Source organism: Podarcis liolepis, assembly GCF_965112155.1.
Source record: "Podarcis liolepis genome assembly, chromosome: 1".
Lineage (NCBI taxonomy): Eukaryota > Metazoa > Chordata > Lepidosauria > Squamata > Lacertidae > Podarcis > Podarcis liolepis.
The window spans coordinates 134054631-134068603 of record NC_139554.1 but is presented as its reverse complement, the minus strand read 5'-3'; the positions used below and the strand labels follow the sequence as shown (position 1 = coordinate 134068603).

The following is a 13973-nucleotide window of genomic DNA, read 5'->3' as shown; positions in this document are numbered from 1 at the left end:
CTGGGACAGAGCAACAGGAATTCACCCCATTGCAAGAATTTGAACTGCCAGCCTTATAATTGGCAAGCCCAAGAGGCTCAGTGGTTTAGACCACAGCTCCACCTACGTCCCATGCAGAAGAACCTTTGGTGGTCCTGCCATCTTTCTGCTCGCAGCAGTGCTGTTGAAGTGCCTTCATTCTGCCCTGTGATGCTTAGCCCCTGCAGGGGTCCTGCAGTTATAAACTGAAGTCTAAAAACTGGCTTCATTTAGCCAGTACAGCAATGCCATGACTTCATGGACAGCTGTCCAATTAACTGGTAGTAATTGCAGCATTTTGCTGGGGAGAGAATCAACGGACCTGTCACATGTTCATCTTTTGCCCAAACTGTACACTCATTTTGAGGGAATTTTAAAACCATTTGCTTTCTTTGAAATTCTCAAAATCATTTGGGAGCTACCAGAAGCTGTGATTCTGATGCAATATGCCAATTCAAGTTCCTACACCCTCTTGTTACTGTGATGCTGAAGGATGTTGATTTCAGATATTTGAGTTAACTGTGATATGTTTATTCCTTTAGATGTATGTGATCCTGATTCTAGCTGTGGTCCCACAAGAGCTTTTAACAGAGACAGGCGGGCTGCTCCTACAGATGTTGACATTGATATAGCATTCATTCTAGACAGCTCTGAAAGCACCACCCATCTGCAATTCAGAGAGATGAAGAACTACATTTCATATGTAGTAAGCCAGCTGGAAACAAGCTCTGACCCCAAGGTATCCCGGCACCATGCCAGGGTGGCCGTCATCCAACATGCTCCCTATGAGTTTGAATCAAACTCAAGTGCATCTCCTGTCCAGGTGGAGTTGTCCCTGACAGATTATGGATCCAAAGACAAGCTGATGGATTTCATTAGCAACCAAATGTCACAGCTGTATGGCACACGGGCTGTGGCGAGTGCAATTGAATATACGACAAAGCACATCTTTGAGAGTGCGCCAAATCCAAGAGATCTCAAAGTCATAGTCTTGATGATGACTGGAGAGATTAAAAGCAAAGAACTCGAACACCTTCAGAGAGTTATTGTAGAAGCTAAATGCAAGGGATACTTCTTTGTCATTTTGGGCATTGGCAGGAAAGTGGACATCAAGAGCATCTACAGTTTGGCAAGTGAGCCCAACGACGTCTTCTTCAAATATGTCGATAAGCCCTCTGAGCTCCATGAAGAAGCTTTGCTGCGCTTTGGGAACATCTTGCCGTCTTTTATTAGCAGTAAGTATATGCAGTGGCACAGCAGTGGAAATTTGATGCTGACCATGAAATGTGCAAGGGGAGGTGGGGGTGAAGTGTGCATTGCCCCCCAATGGACATATGAGCCAGGTGAAAGGGGCACTGATGCTCTGATGCCAAGTACTTCAGACACGGGGCAGTATACTTCATTTGTGGAACAAGAAGATGATGGTGGTGGTGGTGATGTACTTGTTTAGTTAATGTCACACCTTTCCCTCAGTGCAGGATCTAAGACAGCCCATGACATGCATTAAAAACAGATACAGCATGCGTACATACACACACACACACACACAAAATCAGGTATAAATATTTTTAAAGGTTGCCTTCTTAAAAGTGACACTGAACCAAAACAAGCTGAAACCATTTAAAAACATTGAAGGACAAGAAAATATGCAACGCCCACCATTCAAAGACCCAGTCGCAACCAGTTAGTTCCAGAGTCTGGGAGCAGCCACCAAGAAGGCCCTCTTGTGCCATGGTGGGGCCAAGAGTGAGGCTGCCCCCGAAAATCTCGAAAGCCAGGCAGGCTCGTATTGTGGGAGACAGTCCTTCAGAAAGCCTAGACACCAACTGTTATAGGGCTTTATAGGTCATAACTAGGCTATGAAGCAGCTCCCACACGGCTCTAGTAAACCCTCTCCTCAGAGTCGCTGCTGCTCTCCCACAAAAGTGCCAACTCAGCTGTGCCCCATCAACTGCCGTTCCTGCAGCTTCCTAGCCACTGCTCTTTCACCAAGTGCACATTTGCTCTCCAAAGGGGCTGGAAGAGAGTTAGATGCAAGGCCCTGAGGAGGTATGGGGTCAGCAGCAATGCAAGGTCCCCTCTGAGTTGCGGCACGCATGGCAGAGCAGCAACAGCGCATCAAGCACACAGTTTGGGGTGGGGCAGTGCTGGCCCCAAGGGACCTACTCTATACCAAGCTCTCTCTAGCTTAGCGTTCAGGTCTGCAGTCCTAAAGAAGAGTGTTTTAAGACAGATTTCAAAACATGCCATTGGCATATAGCCTTACCAGAAAACTCATACCTTGCATGAATATTATGTGAAGTTTTTCTCATGCTGCTGAGAAACAGTGGTACTATTCAGGCTTGGCTGCCATATAATCCAGACTGCACAGGGACTACTGATTTTAAGACCCCAAACAAATGGGTCTGCTGAACCAAATGCATAAAAGATCATATATAAAGTTTTCCCACAAAAAACTGGATACTGTGATTCTAAAATCCAAGAGACATATGAATTTCTCTTAAGGAATTCCTCAATTTCTGTTCTAGACTCTAGTAATTACTGGTAAAGTTGGAGTCATAAACACTTTTTGTGGAGACTCATCTTGTGTGTATTTAGGATCACAGCTTTACAGTCCTCCTTTCAGTTGTCAACAATTTCCAGCTTTCTGTTGCAGACTTAAAACTCTTTGAACCCTAGTTTGGTTAAATCTCTTGTTTCTTCCCCCTTTTTAGGTCAACCGATAAGATATTTAAGTCTACAGCATAGTCTCCCCCATTATAGCTAAAGAAAAACTTCCTTTAGTTGCTGGCAGAATTACAGTCTCCACATATTTTGCTTATATCGTAATTAGAAGCAGCAGAATGGAGAGCTGTGTTTTATTACTTGCAAGACTGAAACCATTTTTCATTGGGAAGAAAGGAAGAAGAGATTATGCAAATTACTATTTTTCCATGTATATAAATAAATGCTAAGTATTAAAAGGCTTAGATATGGCCCCTATCATACTTACTAGACTACTTTTATTATGGTTTAAATTGAAATAGTATGTTTGGCCAGGGAGAATGGCTTTGTTGAAATTCTGCTTGTATTTTTAGGTGAAAATGCCTTTTACCTGTCTCCAGACATCAGGAAACAATGTGATTGGTTTCAAGGTGATCAGCCAGTCAAAAAATTTGGCCAGAAAGAAGTGTAAGTTTAATGAGTTTTTAGCATTCTGAATAGAAGGAAAAGACAGGTGACTGAACAGTCGCAGCTTATTCCCAAAATCAGATGAGGTACCGTATTTTGTGTTCTATAAGACTCACTTTTTCCCTCCTAAAAAGTAAGGGGGAATGTGTGTGCGTCTTATGGAGCGAATGCAGGCTGCGCAGCTATCCCAGAAGCCAGAACAGCAAGAGGGATTGCTGCTTTCACTGTGCAGTGATCCCTCTTGCTGTTTTGACTTCTGAGATTCAGAATTTTTTTTTTTCTTGTTTTCCTCCTCCTCCAAAAACTTGTGGTCTGGTGGGTCTTATAGAGTGAAAAATACGGTACATGTTTTTTTGCCAGCAGTATGCATGTTTTCTGTTTCTGACAAATACACTTTTAAGATGAATTAATTATCTTTCCTGTATAAGAGTGTGAGGCACACAGTGAGAAAAGGAACGTTTTGTATGTTTCACTTTCCAAGGTTTTAGCTCCAGTACCTCTCGTTTGGGGGATTTTTGCTGGCTTGTTTGGAAGAGATAAGCCCTGCTTGCCAGTCTGCAAAGCTAACAATGAGATCTACTGAAGGCAGCGAATTAGACTTATCTTGACACTGGGTGTAGAAAAGATAATGAACAAGGGATCATTTTTACAGTTATTCTTCCCAGTCTCCTGCATGGGGAAATGTGCTCCAGATTCTAAAATTTGATATTGGAAGGTGCCTCAAACTGAGAAATTCCATGTAGCAATCTAGTTAGTCTGTTCTTCTGGGAAGTACACTGGATCATGGAAACATCATTAAATTTAAGATTAAATGGATCAGGAAACTTTATAAGAACTGTAAAGCACTTTGCTCATGGGGGGAAATATACACATATCCATAACTAATTTTTGCTTTTTCAATTAGAAACATTCCAAATAATGTTACCTCTACACCTACTACTACAACAAAAGAAAAACTGGAAGGTATGTACAGTATCTCCTGTTTACCAAATGTCTTTAGCATGTTTTATCCTTAGGATATTTGATCCTTACATGTTGCATTTTGGCGGCAGTTGAGGACCACCGCTTTTCTTTGGTAAAGGACAAACTACACATTGTACACAAATGCACAAATGTGTTTGGCTTTTTGAAAAAAGGAAAGGAAAGGGAGCTGCAGGAGGCTGCAGTCTTGAGTGAAGGAGCCGCAAAGGCAAGTGGGGCATACAGTGGTACCTCGCAAGACGAATGCCTCGCAAGACAAAAAACTCGCTAGACGAAAGGTTTTTCCGTTTTCGATTTGCCTCGCAAGACGAATTTCCCTATGGGCTTGTTTCGCAAGACGAAAACGTCTCGCGACTTTGTTTCCTTTGTCTAAAAACAAAGACATGTTTTGTTTATAAAGTTAATTTATTTTCCCTTCAATTTTTGAACTGCTCTTTACAGTATGTGTGACTTTAAAGAGCAGTTAATAAACTGTTGTTGTACCAAATTTGGCTTTGTTTGGACTTTTTTTGACCATAGGAACGCATTAATTGATTTTCAATGCATTCCTATGGGATTTCGTGATTCGCAAGACGAAAAATTCGCTAGACGACAAAACTTGCGGAACGAATTAATTTCGTCTTGCGGGGCACCACTGTATTCGTTGTCTAGAGCAGGGTTTCCCATCATCCCTGGTCTTGCTAGCTAGGGATGATGGGAGTTGTAGTCCAAAAACAGCAGTTGGGAACAGAAAAACAGTTGCTGTGGGAAAGTTAGGCACCTTTCTCTCTGCAGCTCCTCCGGTCACAATTACAGTCAAGCAATGCAACTGTTCAATAAAGAGACAAAACAGAAACCATTGAGTTGTATCTAACACTACTGTCTTGTTTGCACAAGGACTTCTGCTTGGGCAGCAGAACTTTACCTTGCTCTCCTCTGCCTGGAATTCTAGGAGTTCCCCCAACCCTCAAGAGCAGAATGGAGGGCCATGGAGAGGGGAGAGGGAGGGGAAGTTTTGTTATGCAAGTGGTAGTTCTTGCACAAATGGAAGAAGTTTGGTGAATGCGAGCCGCTGGGGTTTTGTACAGATAGGTAGCCGTGTTGGTCTGCCATAGTCAAAATAAAAAAATTCCTTCCAGTAGCACCTTAAAGACCAACTAAGTTAGTTCTTGGTATGAGCTTTCGTGTGCATGCACACTTCTTCAGATACAGGTATCTGAAGAATGGTGTATCTGAAGAAGTGTGCATGCACACGAAAGCTCATACCAAGAACTAACTTAGTTGGTCTTTAAGGTGCTACTGGAAGGAATTTTTTTATGTTGGCTGCTAGGTTAGTTTAGTTTTAACTGAAGCCTTATCCCATATACTCCAACCCAAATCTGAGCTTTCGTTGAAATTCTGCGCTCCCAGAAGATTGGTCTGCACTAAAAGATGGACAAAAATTAAATGATCAGAACATTTTGCCCTGATGGAGTTCTTCTGACGAAATTCCATGTGATGTTTGTGTAAATAAATCTATTTATTCATTAAGCTGAGTGACATCCATGATGCAGTCAAGGACATTGAATTTCTTAGCTGTATGCTGGGTTGATTTTATGCCCATCGTTTTCCACTGTATTACACTTCTTTGGTTAATCTCACAGCCAAGTCAGCCCATTTCAATCATCTGACTGGGAACATTGTCATTTGGACCAAATAAGCCAATACCGCTTCAAAAACACATTGTCTCCGTGTGTTGCAATGCATATTGTAAAAAATTCATACCATATGCTGTTAGCAGGAGAGCTCCCAAATCATTATGGTCCACAAAAACAGATTAATGAAAGTCAAGTGGCACGTATATGTTAAATTGTTAGAAAGAATAATCTTGGTAGAGGAAGATAAATAACTTCACCTTCCATCCATATACACAATGTGGATAGATTTAAATATTTTGTGTAGATTTTAATGAGTGCGTGTATGTTAAATAAATAAATACTTTGTGGAGATTGATTAAAAGATCAGTCCCATACTCAGATTAATGCTGTTGCATTAATATGTGTTCCTCTACCAAATCCTTCTTTCTAGTAATTTAAACATGCATGTGTCATCTGACTTTTATTAACTTGTTTCCATGGACCATAACAAATCAGGAGAACTCTTGTTCTATACGGGTTGTTTTTCAGCCTGAAGACTAATAAAATAAAATCCAAAAACCCCACTGTACAGTAGACTTTCATTTTTTTTAAAAAAAGCATGGAGCAGTAAGATCTTCATATTACAGTGGATCATTCAAACAAGTTCATTAGAATAAATTTCACTAACAAGTGAAGATAGAGAGGAATCATTTCAAAGCTACCGTCTTCAACAGGGATCTCACCAGTCCCACCACAAGTCTTTATCAGTGGGACGTTTCACATTCTGCAGACTTCCTAAGCAAGCAGGCAGGCAGGCAAGTGAAATTAATATCTACAACATTGGTGCAAAACTAGAACCTAAGGTGTACAAACAGCAGGTGAGCTAGTATGATAGCCTCTTCTAGGCTGCGTCAGTGTTGACTAGAATTCTCCTGCATAATTCCCTGCCCATACAAAACCAGAATATCAGGGAGAAGTGTTCTAGCCAAGCCCTCTCTTTGACATGCTGGTTTTCTTGAGGTGGTTAATGTGATAGAGCTCAGAAACAGGTTGGGCCCACAGCTGTTCTTTATGAGAACTGGGCCTAAATAGTCAGAAAAGCCCCAAATACCCACTTACAGAAGTAATAATAATAATAATAATTTATTATTTGTACCCCGCCCATCTGGCTGGGTTTCCCCAACCACCCTGGGTGGCTTCCAACAAAGACCAAAAATACACTAAGATGTCACACATTAAAAACTTCCCTGAACAGGGCTGCCTTCAGATGTCTTCTGAATGTCAGGTGGTTGTTTATCTCTTTGACATCTGATGGGAGGGCGTTCCACAGGGCGGGTGCCACTACTGAGAAGGCCCTCTGGCTGGTTCCCTGTAGCTTTGCTTCTTGCAGTGAGGGAACTGCCAGAAGGCCCTAGGCGCTGGACCTCAGCGTCCGGGCTGAATGATGGAGGTGGAGACGCTCCTTCAGGTATACTGGTCAGAGGCCGTTTAGGGCTTTAAAGGTCAACACCAACACTTTGAATATCCCCAGTTGGCACACTACATATGTTAAACACAGCTTTCCACACTTTTCATGTTGGCGACACACTTTTTAGGCATGCATCATTCCACGACACATTAATTCAATTTGACTAGCAAACCGGAGGTTAAATTTATCCCTTTCCAGCCCTGGGAGGAGCATGGGGAGAGATCATGTGACACACCTACACACCGCAGCTGACACACTAACATGCCGTGACACACAGTTTGGAAAGCTCTGTGTTCCACTGCTGAACAGCTCTTATTGTCAAAGTTTTTCCAAATGTTTAGTCGGAATTGCCTTTCTTGCAACTTGAAGCCATTGTTTTGAGTCCCACCCTCTCATGAGAGTCTGTTCCACTGCCGAACAGCTCTTACTGTCAGAAAGTTCTACCTGATATTTAGCCGGAATCTCCCTTCTTGTAACTTGAAGCCATGGGTTCGAGTTTTACCCTCCAGAGCAGGAGAAAACAAGCTTGCTCCCTCCTCCATGTGACAGCCCTTGAGATATTTGAAGATGGCTATCCTATCTCCTCCCAGTCTCCTCTTTTCCAGGCTAAACATTCCCAGCTCCTTCAAGTGCTCCTCATAAAACCTGGTTTCCAGACCCCTGGTCCTCTTGGTCGCCCTCCTCTGCACACATTCCAGCTTGTCAACATCCTTCTTAAATTGTGGTGCCCAGAACTAGACACAGCATTCCAGGTGTGGTCTGACTGAGGCAGAAGAGAATGGGACTCTTGCTTCCCTTGATCTGGATACTAGATCAATTTTCACTGGCCTGTTTTTAAAGGGCTGCCCCTCTTAGGGGTTTCTAACTAGATTTTTGGGCTTCTGCAACCTTGCCCAAGTCTGCTGAAACCTCCCTTGATGTGTTAGAATGGTGCCAGTTTCACTACATGAGTATTGGTAGTTGTCTTTGAGCATTGGAAATCGACAATTGAAAATAATTGACCATCCAGCTCTTAAGTGGCCATTGGAGCTGTTTTGAAATTAAATCAGCCATACAAAGGGAATGTTATATTTGGGGTGCACTTATTTGAGGTCTCTTGGGTTTTTATGGATGATCTCTTTCTCTGTTTTAAATCATTCTCAGAAACTAATTCTTTTAAGAATGCAGTCTGCTTGCTTTCTTCTTTGAAGCCTTATGACAGTTTTGTTTTTGACAGTGGTTAAGCACACAGGTGAAGTCCAAATAACTGATATCACAGAAAACAGCGCTAAACTGCACTGGGTGAACCCTGAACCTCAACATGTCTTTGTCTACGACATCACAATCACCTCCGCACATGACCACTCTCTAGTCCTGAAGCTCAATTTAACTGGCACTGAACGGGTCATTGGAGGCCTCCGGAGTGGGCAGAAATACAATGTCTTTGTGACTGGCTACCACAATGCACAGGCTAAAGCAACCTATAGAGGAACATTTAGCACAAGTAAGTTTGCCTTGTTTCTTGGGATTGAATTCACTCGCTTTCAGATGTTAGAAATATTAAGAACAGGGAGGAAATTAACATTGCATTAATAATGTTGACTCATGCTCAGACAATGCACAAAAATTGGCATTCTAGAAGCTGAAAATGTTGATGAATGGCTGTGAATTTTTTCCTTGTAAAGGCTTGAGTTTTCCAAAAGCAAGTGAACTGGATCTGATTATTTCTAGCACTTCAGGGTAAGAATTGTCTCCTGAAGAGAACTAGATTGGAAAATATTAACTGGGGGGGGGAGGGGTTTAGCAGCTGGAGAAATTCATCTATATACTCAGTTAATCAAACATCTGTTACTAATGTCCCCAGTGGAAACCAATACTCATTTCAAAATCTTGTGCTTCATGTTGAATGATGTCCCAACTGTTATTTACCAAGCTTAATTCAGTGGTTTGTAAAAAGAAATCTCTTCTTCCTCTGTTAAAAAATGACACCTCTAGTTCCCAGCTAGAGATTTCTGTGGGTGACTTTGATATAAATGGAAATGTACACAAGGTGTTGCTTAGGAGGTTACTATGAGGTACCCCTCACGCTCCATAATTTATTTGCTTTCCCTTTGCAGAGAGTATGCCATTGCCCAAGCTACCTGCAGCAGCTGTAGCCAATCTGATGGTGAACACTGCCCCTTTGGAAGGACCGGAAACAGGTAAGTCCAGGGCTCCTGAGGTATCAAAGTGGTGTCCCATTTTCAGCTGGGCTCCCTGACAGATTTTTCTTTTAAAGTAAGGGACACTTAGGTGGCATGTTTTCTGAAATAAGGACAAATAATTTCTGTAAAGAGATTGCACATAAAAGATGCACATAATGTTTCATAGCACCTTGATGTTCCCAAATAAGAGGCAAATTTTTAAATTAAAGGGAGTCCATTAACATATGGAGCACCCGGCATTCATAATCATATGCTAGGAAGAGCCAACAAGTAGTGTCATTATAATTGAGGCTCAGTGATGCTCCACCAACCAAGCCAAGAATGTAGAACGTATTAATTTTGTAAAGAGGAGGGGGGGAGTGAGCTTTGCAGAAAAGCAGTACAATTCAGCAGGTGTTTCAGATGTTCAAAGAAAAGCCAGCAGGGTGCTTGACTGATTCAGTGTAATATGGAAAGCAATGACATGTGCATTTATTTACTTGCGAGACGCATGGCCTTCAAATGAATGTGGCTCTGCCGCTTTGAACATTGCACTGAAAACGCAAAGAAAAGGGGAGCCTGCTGATGGGAGTAGTCACTTGAGAGGAAAACACCTGCAATTTGAATATCCATAATTTCTGTCATACTAGTGACTGAAACGCACTGTCTGCATCCCTAGAAAAATCACCCAGGAAGAAATGCCAGCAGTTTCAATGCGCACAGTTCATTTCATCCCAGCACTGTGCTGAAATTCTTCTGAGGAGACCTGTGTCCCATTAGACCCTCCTTCAGCATTGCACAACTTAATGCGTAATAGTGCAATCCCAGTCTTGTCAGTTCAGAAGTATGGCCCACTGAATTCAGTGGCACCTACTTCTGAGTAGACATGTTTAGGCTTGCATCCTTAGAAGGGCAGCACACTCTGTATCAGAGAATGGATCCCCAGATCCCAGGCCACACAAAATCATGGGTTTTATTCTTTCACAGGTATTGAACAAAGGTGTATTTTTTATGTTATCAGCTATCTGCTGGCTGATAGGGACGCGGGTGGCGCTGTGGGTTAAACCACAGAGCCTAGGACTTGCTGATCAGAAGGTCGGCGGTTCGAATCCCTGTGACGGGGTGAGCTCCCGTTGCTCAGTCCCTGCTCCTGCCAACCTAGCAGTTTGAAAGCACGTCATAGTGCAAGTAGATAAATAGGTACCGCTCCTGCAGGAAGGTAAACGGTGTTTCCATGCGCTGCTCTGGTTCGCCAAAAGCAACTTAGTCATGCTGGCCACATGATCCGGAAGCTGTCTGCGGACAAACGCCGGCTCCCTCGGCCTATAGAGCGAGATGAGCACTGCAACCCCAGAGTCAGTCACGACTGGACCTAATGGTCAGGGGTCCCTTTACCTTTATCTGCTGGCTAATTTGGATAAAAGGGAAAATACTAGGTAAATTTTTTAAAAAAAAAATTCTCTAGATGCCTAGATCTAGGTTTGGGGCAAGTACTCTTTGGTGAGACAGTCCAGCTGACATTTAAAACGGCAAAACACACAGCAAAGCCAAGAGTGGAAATATAGACTGTTAGATCTCTAACATACCCTCTTCTAAGTTACATCCAAAGTTGCCCACTTCCCCTTAGCATAGAAAGGGACCAAATGTTTGGGAAGTTAAAAAGGTCAGATTCATGTGCTTTTGCATACAGCAGCAAGAAAAAACCAGCAGTCTAACTTAGGTTCCAAAATGGTAAATGTTTCTAAATTATTTGTATAGCAACACAAAGATGGCTTGCTTAAGCCACACAGTCTAAGCCTGGAGCATCCAGCTTAGACCTCCTTCCTTGGGAGGGTTGGCATGATGGAATGGGAGAACAGAGGGGCAGGACAGATTACTCTATGTTCTTAACCTCTTCATGCATTGTTTGGAGCTTAGCACGTTGATTGTCTGAGGCTGAATACCCCACATTATCTACATGCCTTGAAAGACGCTTCCCTCAAAACTCTGACCATCTAATTAACTGAGTAATAAGCAAGCCTCATGGAGTTGGGGGGGGACACAGATTGACATGGCTTCTCTTCCTTGAGCAGGCAGTGGCTAAGCTTCCCATGTCATGGCCATCATGGGGCCAACAATAAAGAATCACCAAGGGATATTGAAAATATTTATTTTCCTGTGGCTCACTGGAAAGTATTCAGTTATGAAAGTTTGTGTCACATTGTAAGTCTTTGTGCTTGTCTGTTTGCCTTGTCTCAATGCATTAATGGTTTATTATCATTTATAAACCATTAATGAACAATTAACATAGCTTGTACTCAGTGATTAACAATTATGTGGATGAATAACATTTTTTTATAATGTGTAATTGTTGTGTGTGTGAATGCCAATAGTCTGTTGATATTTCTGTTTTAATAATTATAATATAATGCAATTCTCACATAATTATTGGACTGAAACATCTGTTAGAACTTTTGCTGCCCGTTCTATGTTAGGCATATATGCTAATCTCATTTGCCTACTCATATTCATTTCTCGAAAAGCAAGATAGAAATAATTGATGGCAAATCTGCTTGTTTTTCTAAATGTGATGGTAGAGATTATCATGTCGACACTAGCCCAATGCTCATTATGCATTGGCCACTTGTAACAATAGACATCACTTGTGCCACATAATTGTTCCAAATTCAAAGCCATATAGTTCATAGCTTGGGCCAGGGTTTCCCAAAATTGAGTCTCCAGCTGCTTTTGGATTACAATTCCCATCATCGCTGACCATTGGTCTTGCTAGCTAGGGATGATGGGAGTTGTAGTCCAAAAACAGCTAGAGACCTAAGTTTGGGAAACACTGGATTAGGCAGTCCAATTTACATTATTTTGTCTGTTGCACATTAAGCAGTTCTTGCCTCAGCTGTCTTATCCAAGTTCCTAATTTCCTTGGTCAGTTTTCTTGGATTCAGAACTGAGTACCGTATTTTTCGCCCTATAGGACGCACTTTTCCCCCTCCAAAAATGAAGGGGAAATCTGGTGCGTCCTATGGGGTGAATGCAGGCTTTCGCTGAAGCCTGGAGAGCGAGAGGGGTCAGTGCGCACTGACCCCTCTAGCTCTCCAGGCTTCAGGAAGCTCTGCGCAACCCTCAGGAGACCTGCTCTGAGGGTTGCGCAGAGCTGCCTGCAGTCCCCGGCTCAGCACAGCTCTGCACGGCCATCGGGAGCGGGGCGCTAAGTCCCGCCCCGCTCGGGATGGCAGCGCAGAGCTGCCTGCCGTGCAGGGACTGCAGGCAGATGTGCGCCGCCATCCCAAGCGGGGCGCTAAGTCCCGCCCCGCTCGGGATGGCGGCACAGAGCTGCCTGCCGTGCCTTGACTGCGCACTTCTCCCCATCGCCAGCCCCACAAGCTCGGGGGACAGCGGGGAGGCAGAGCGTGCCTTCCCACTGTTCCCCGACCTGGTTCTTCCAGCCCCGCACCTGGGGGGGGAAATAAAATTTTTTTTCTTTATTTCCCCCCCAAAAAACTAGGTGCGTCCTATGGGCCGGAGCGTCCTATGGGGCGCAAAACACGGTACTTGGTGTTAAATTTTTTGAAGACTACAAGCTGCTATGAAGAATACCTGTAAAAAGAAATTCAGTAGCTTTTCTTCTCATGCACATTGAGTGCTGCATATAACTGTCTTCAAACAAGCTGGCCTGTGTTGAATATGCTGTTCCATACACCTGAACAAAACAAAAAAGGCACCTCTGGAATTCTTAATTGTTTTTGAGAGAGCTGGGCCCAAATAAGTTACCTTGCTGAAAGCCTGTTTCCTGGATGTTCTGTGGTGATGCGGAGGTTGTATGTTGCTTGTTCTGTGGTTGAAGTCGTGCGCTCCAGGGTGTGGTCCTCGATTCATCTCTTCTGTCTTTTTCCCCCTTCACTTGCATCACTCTATGTCATGTTCACCTTCAGTTTATGTGTATAACTGCACTTGGTCCTTTTTTGTCACCAATTTCCATCTTGTATGACACACTTAGCAGAGCACTGAGCCAGATTCTTGGAAGGCACTTGTCCTTGTCTAGATGTTTTAACTTTTTATTAACTTTTTGTTTTTGTAAGAGAGCCACAGGAGACCTAACACAGGTCTATGAGCCACAGTAACACCTCACAAAGTTGCAAGCATAGGAAGGATAATGCAGAAGAATATCAGGAATTATCAAGTCAAGACACTTCTGTCTTCAGAGGCTGCTTTCACACGTGAAGCTCTCTTTTCCTCCTTAGCCGGGGTGTAAATTTGATTGAATAGCAGAGTGCTTCTTCCTGCCTTCCTTCCACCTACAGTTACCAATAGTGCAAGAGTGCTGTCATTATTGTCACGTGCAAAAATGCTCATGAGCTTGGATACCTACTGCAAGGTATCTTAAGGTGGATGGTCTATACGTTGAGTCCTTGTGCCCATTGCAGGGGTAGTGCAATTGTTTTTAACATATTAAAATAGTGGTATTTTACTGTTGTATTAAGAGGCTCCTATACTGGTCACCAGTATAGATACGGCAGAATATTGTCTGAGCTTACAGATGAGAGCAACATGGGTGTTCAGAGTTAAAAGAGATGGCCCACGAAT

General features: G+C 43.0%; 1 protein-coding gene across 16 annotated transcripts in view; it reads left to right on the top strand.

Annotated features, from left to right (window-relative positions):
• The window catches only part of COL6A3 (collagen type VI alpha 3 chain), a 113179-nt gene that overhangs the window by 85668 nt on the left and 13538 nt on the right, over window positions 1-13973 (top strand). For all 16 annotated transcript variants that reach the window (XM_083471352.1, XM_083471364.1, XM_083471366.1 and 13 more), the window contains 5 exons: window positions 561-1253; window positions 3096-3189; window positions 4094-4152; window positions 8450-8716; window positions 9330-9413. In XM_083471352.1, the coding sequence (XP_083327478.1) occupies window positions 561-1253; window positions 3096-3189; window positions 4094-4152; window positions 8450-8716; window positions 9330-9413 (1197 nt within the window). The remainder of the gene's footprint in view (window positions 1-560; window positions 1254-3095; window positions 3190-4093; window positions 4153-8449; window positions 8717-9329; window positions 9414-13973) is intronic.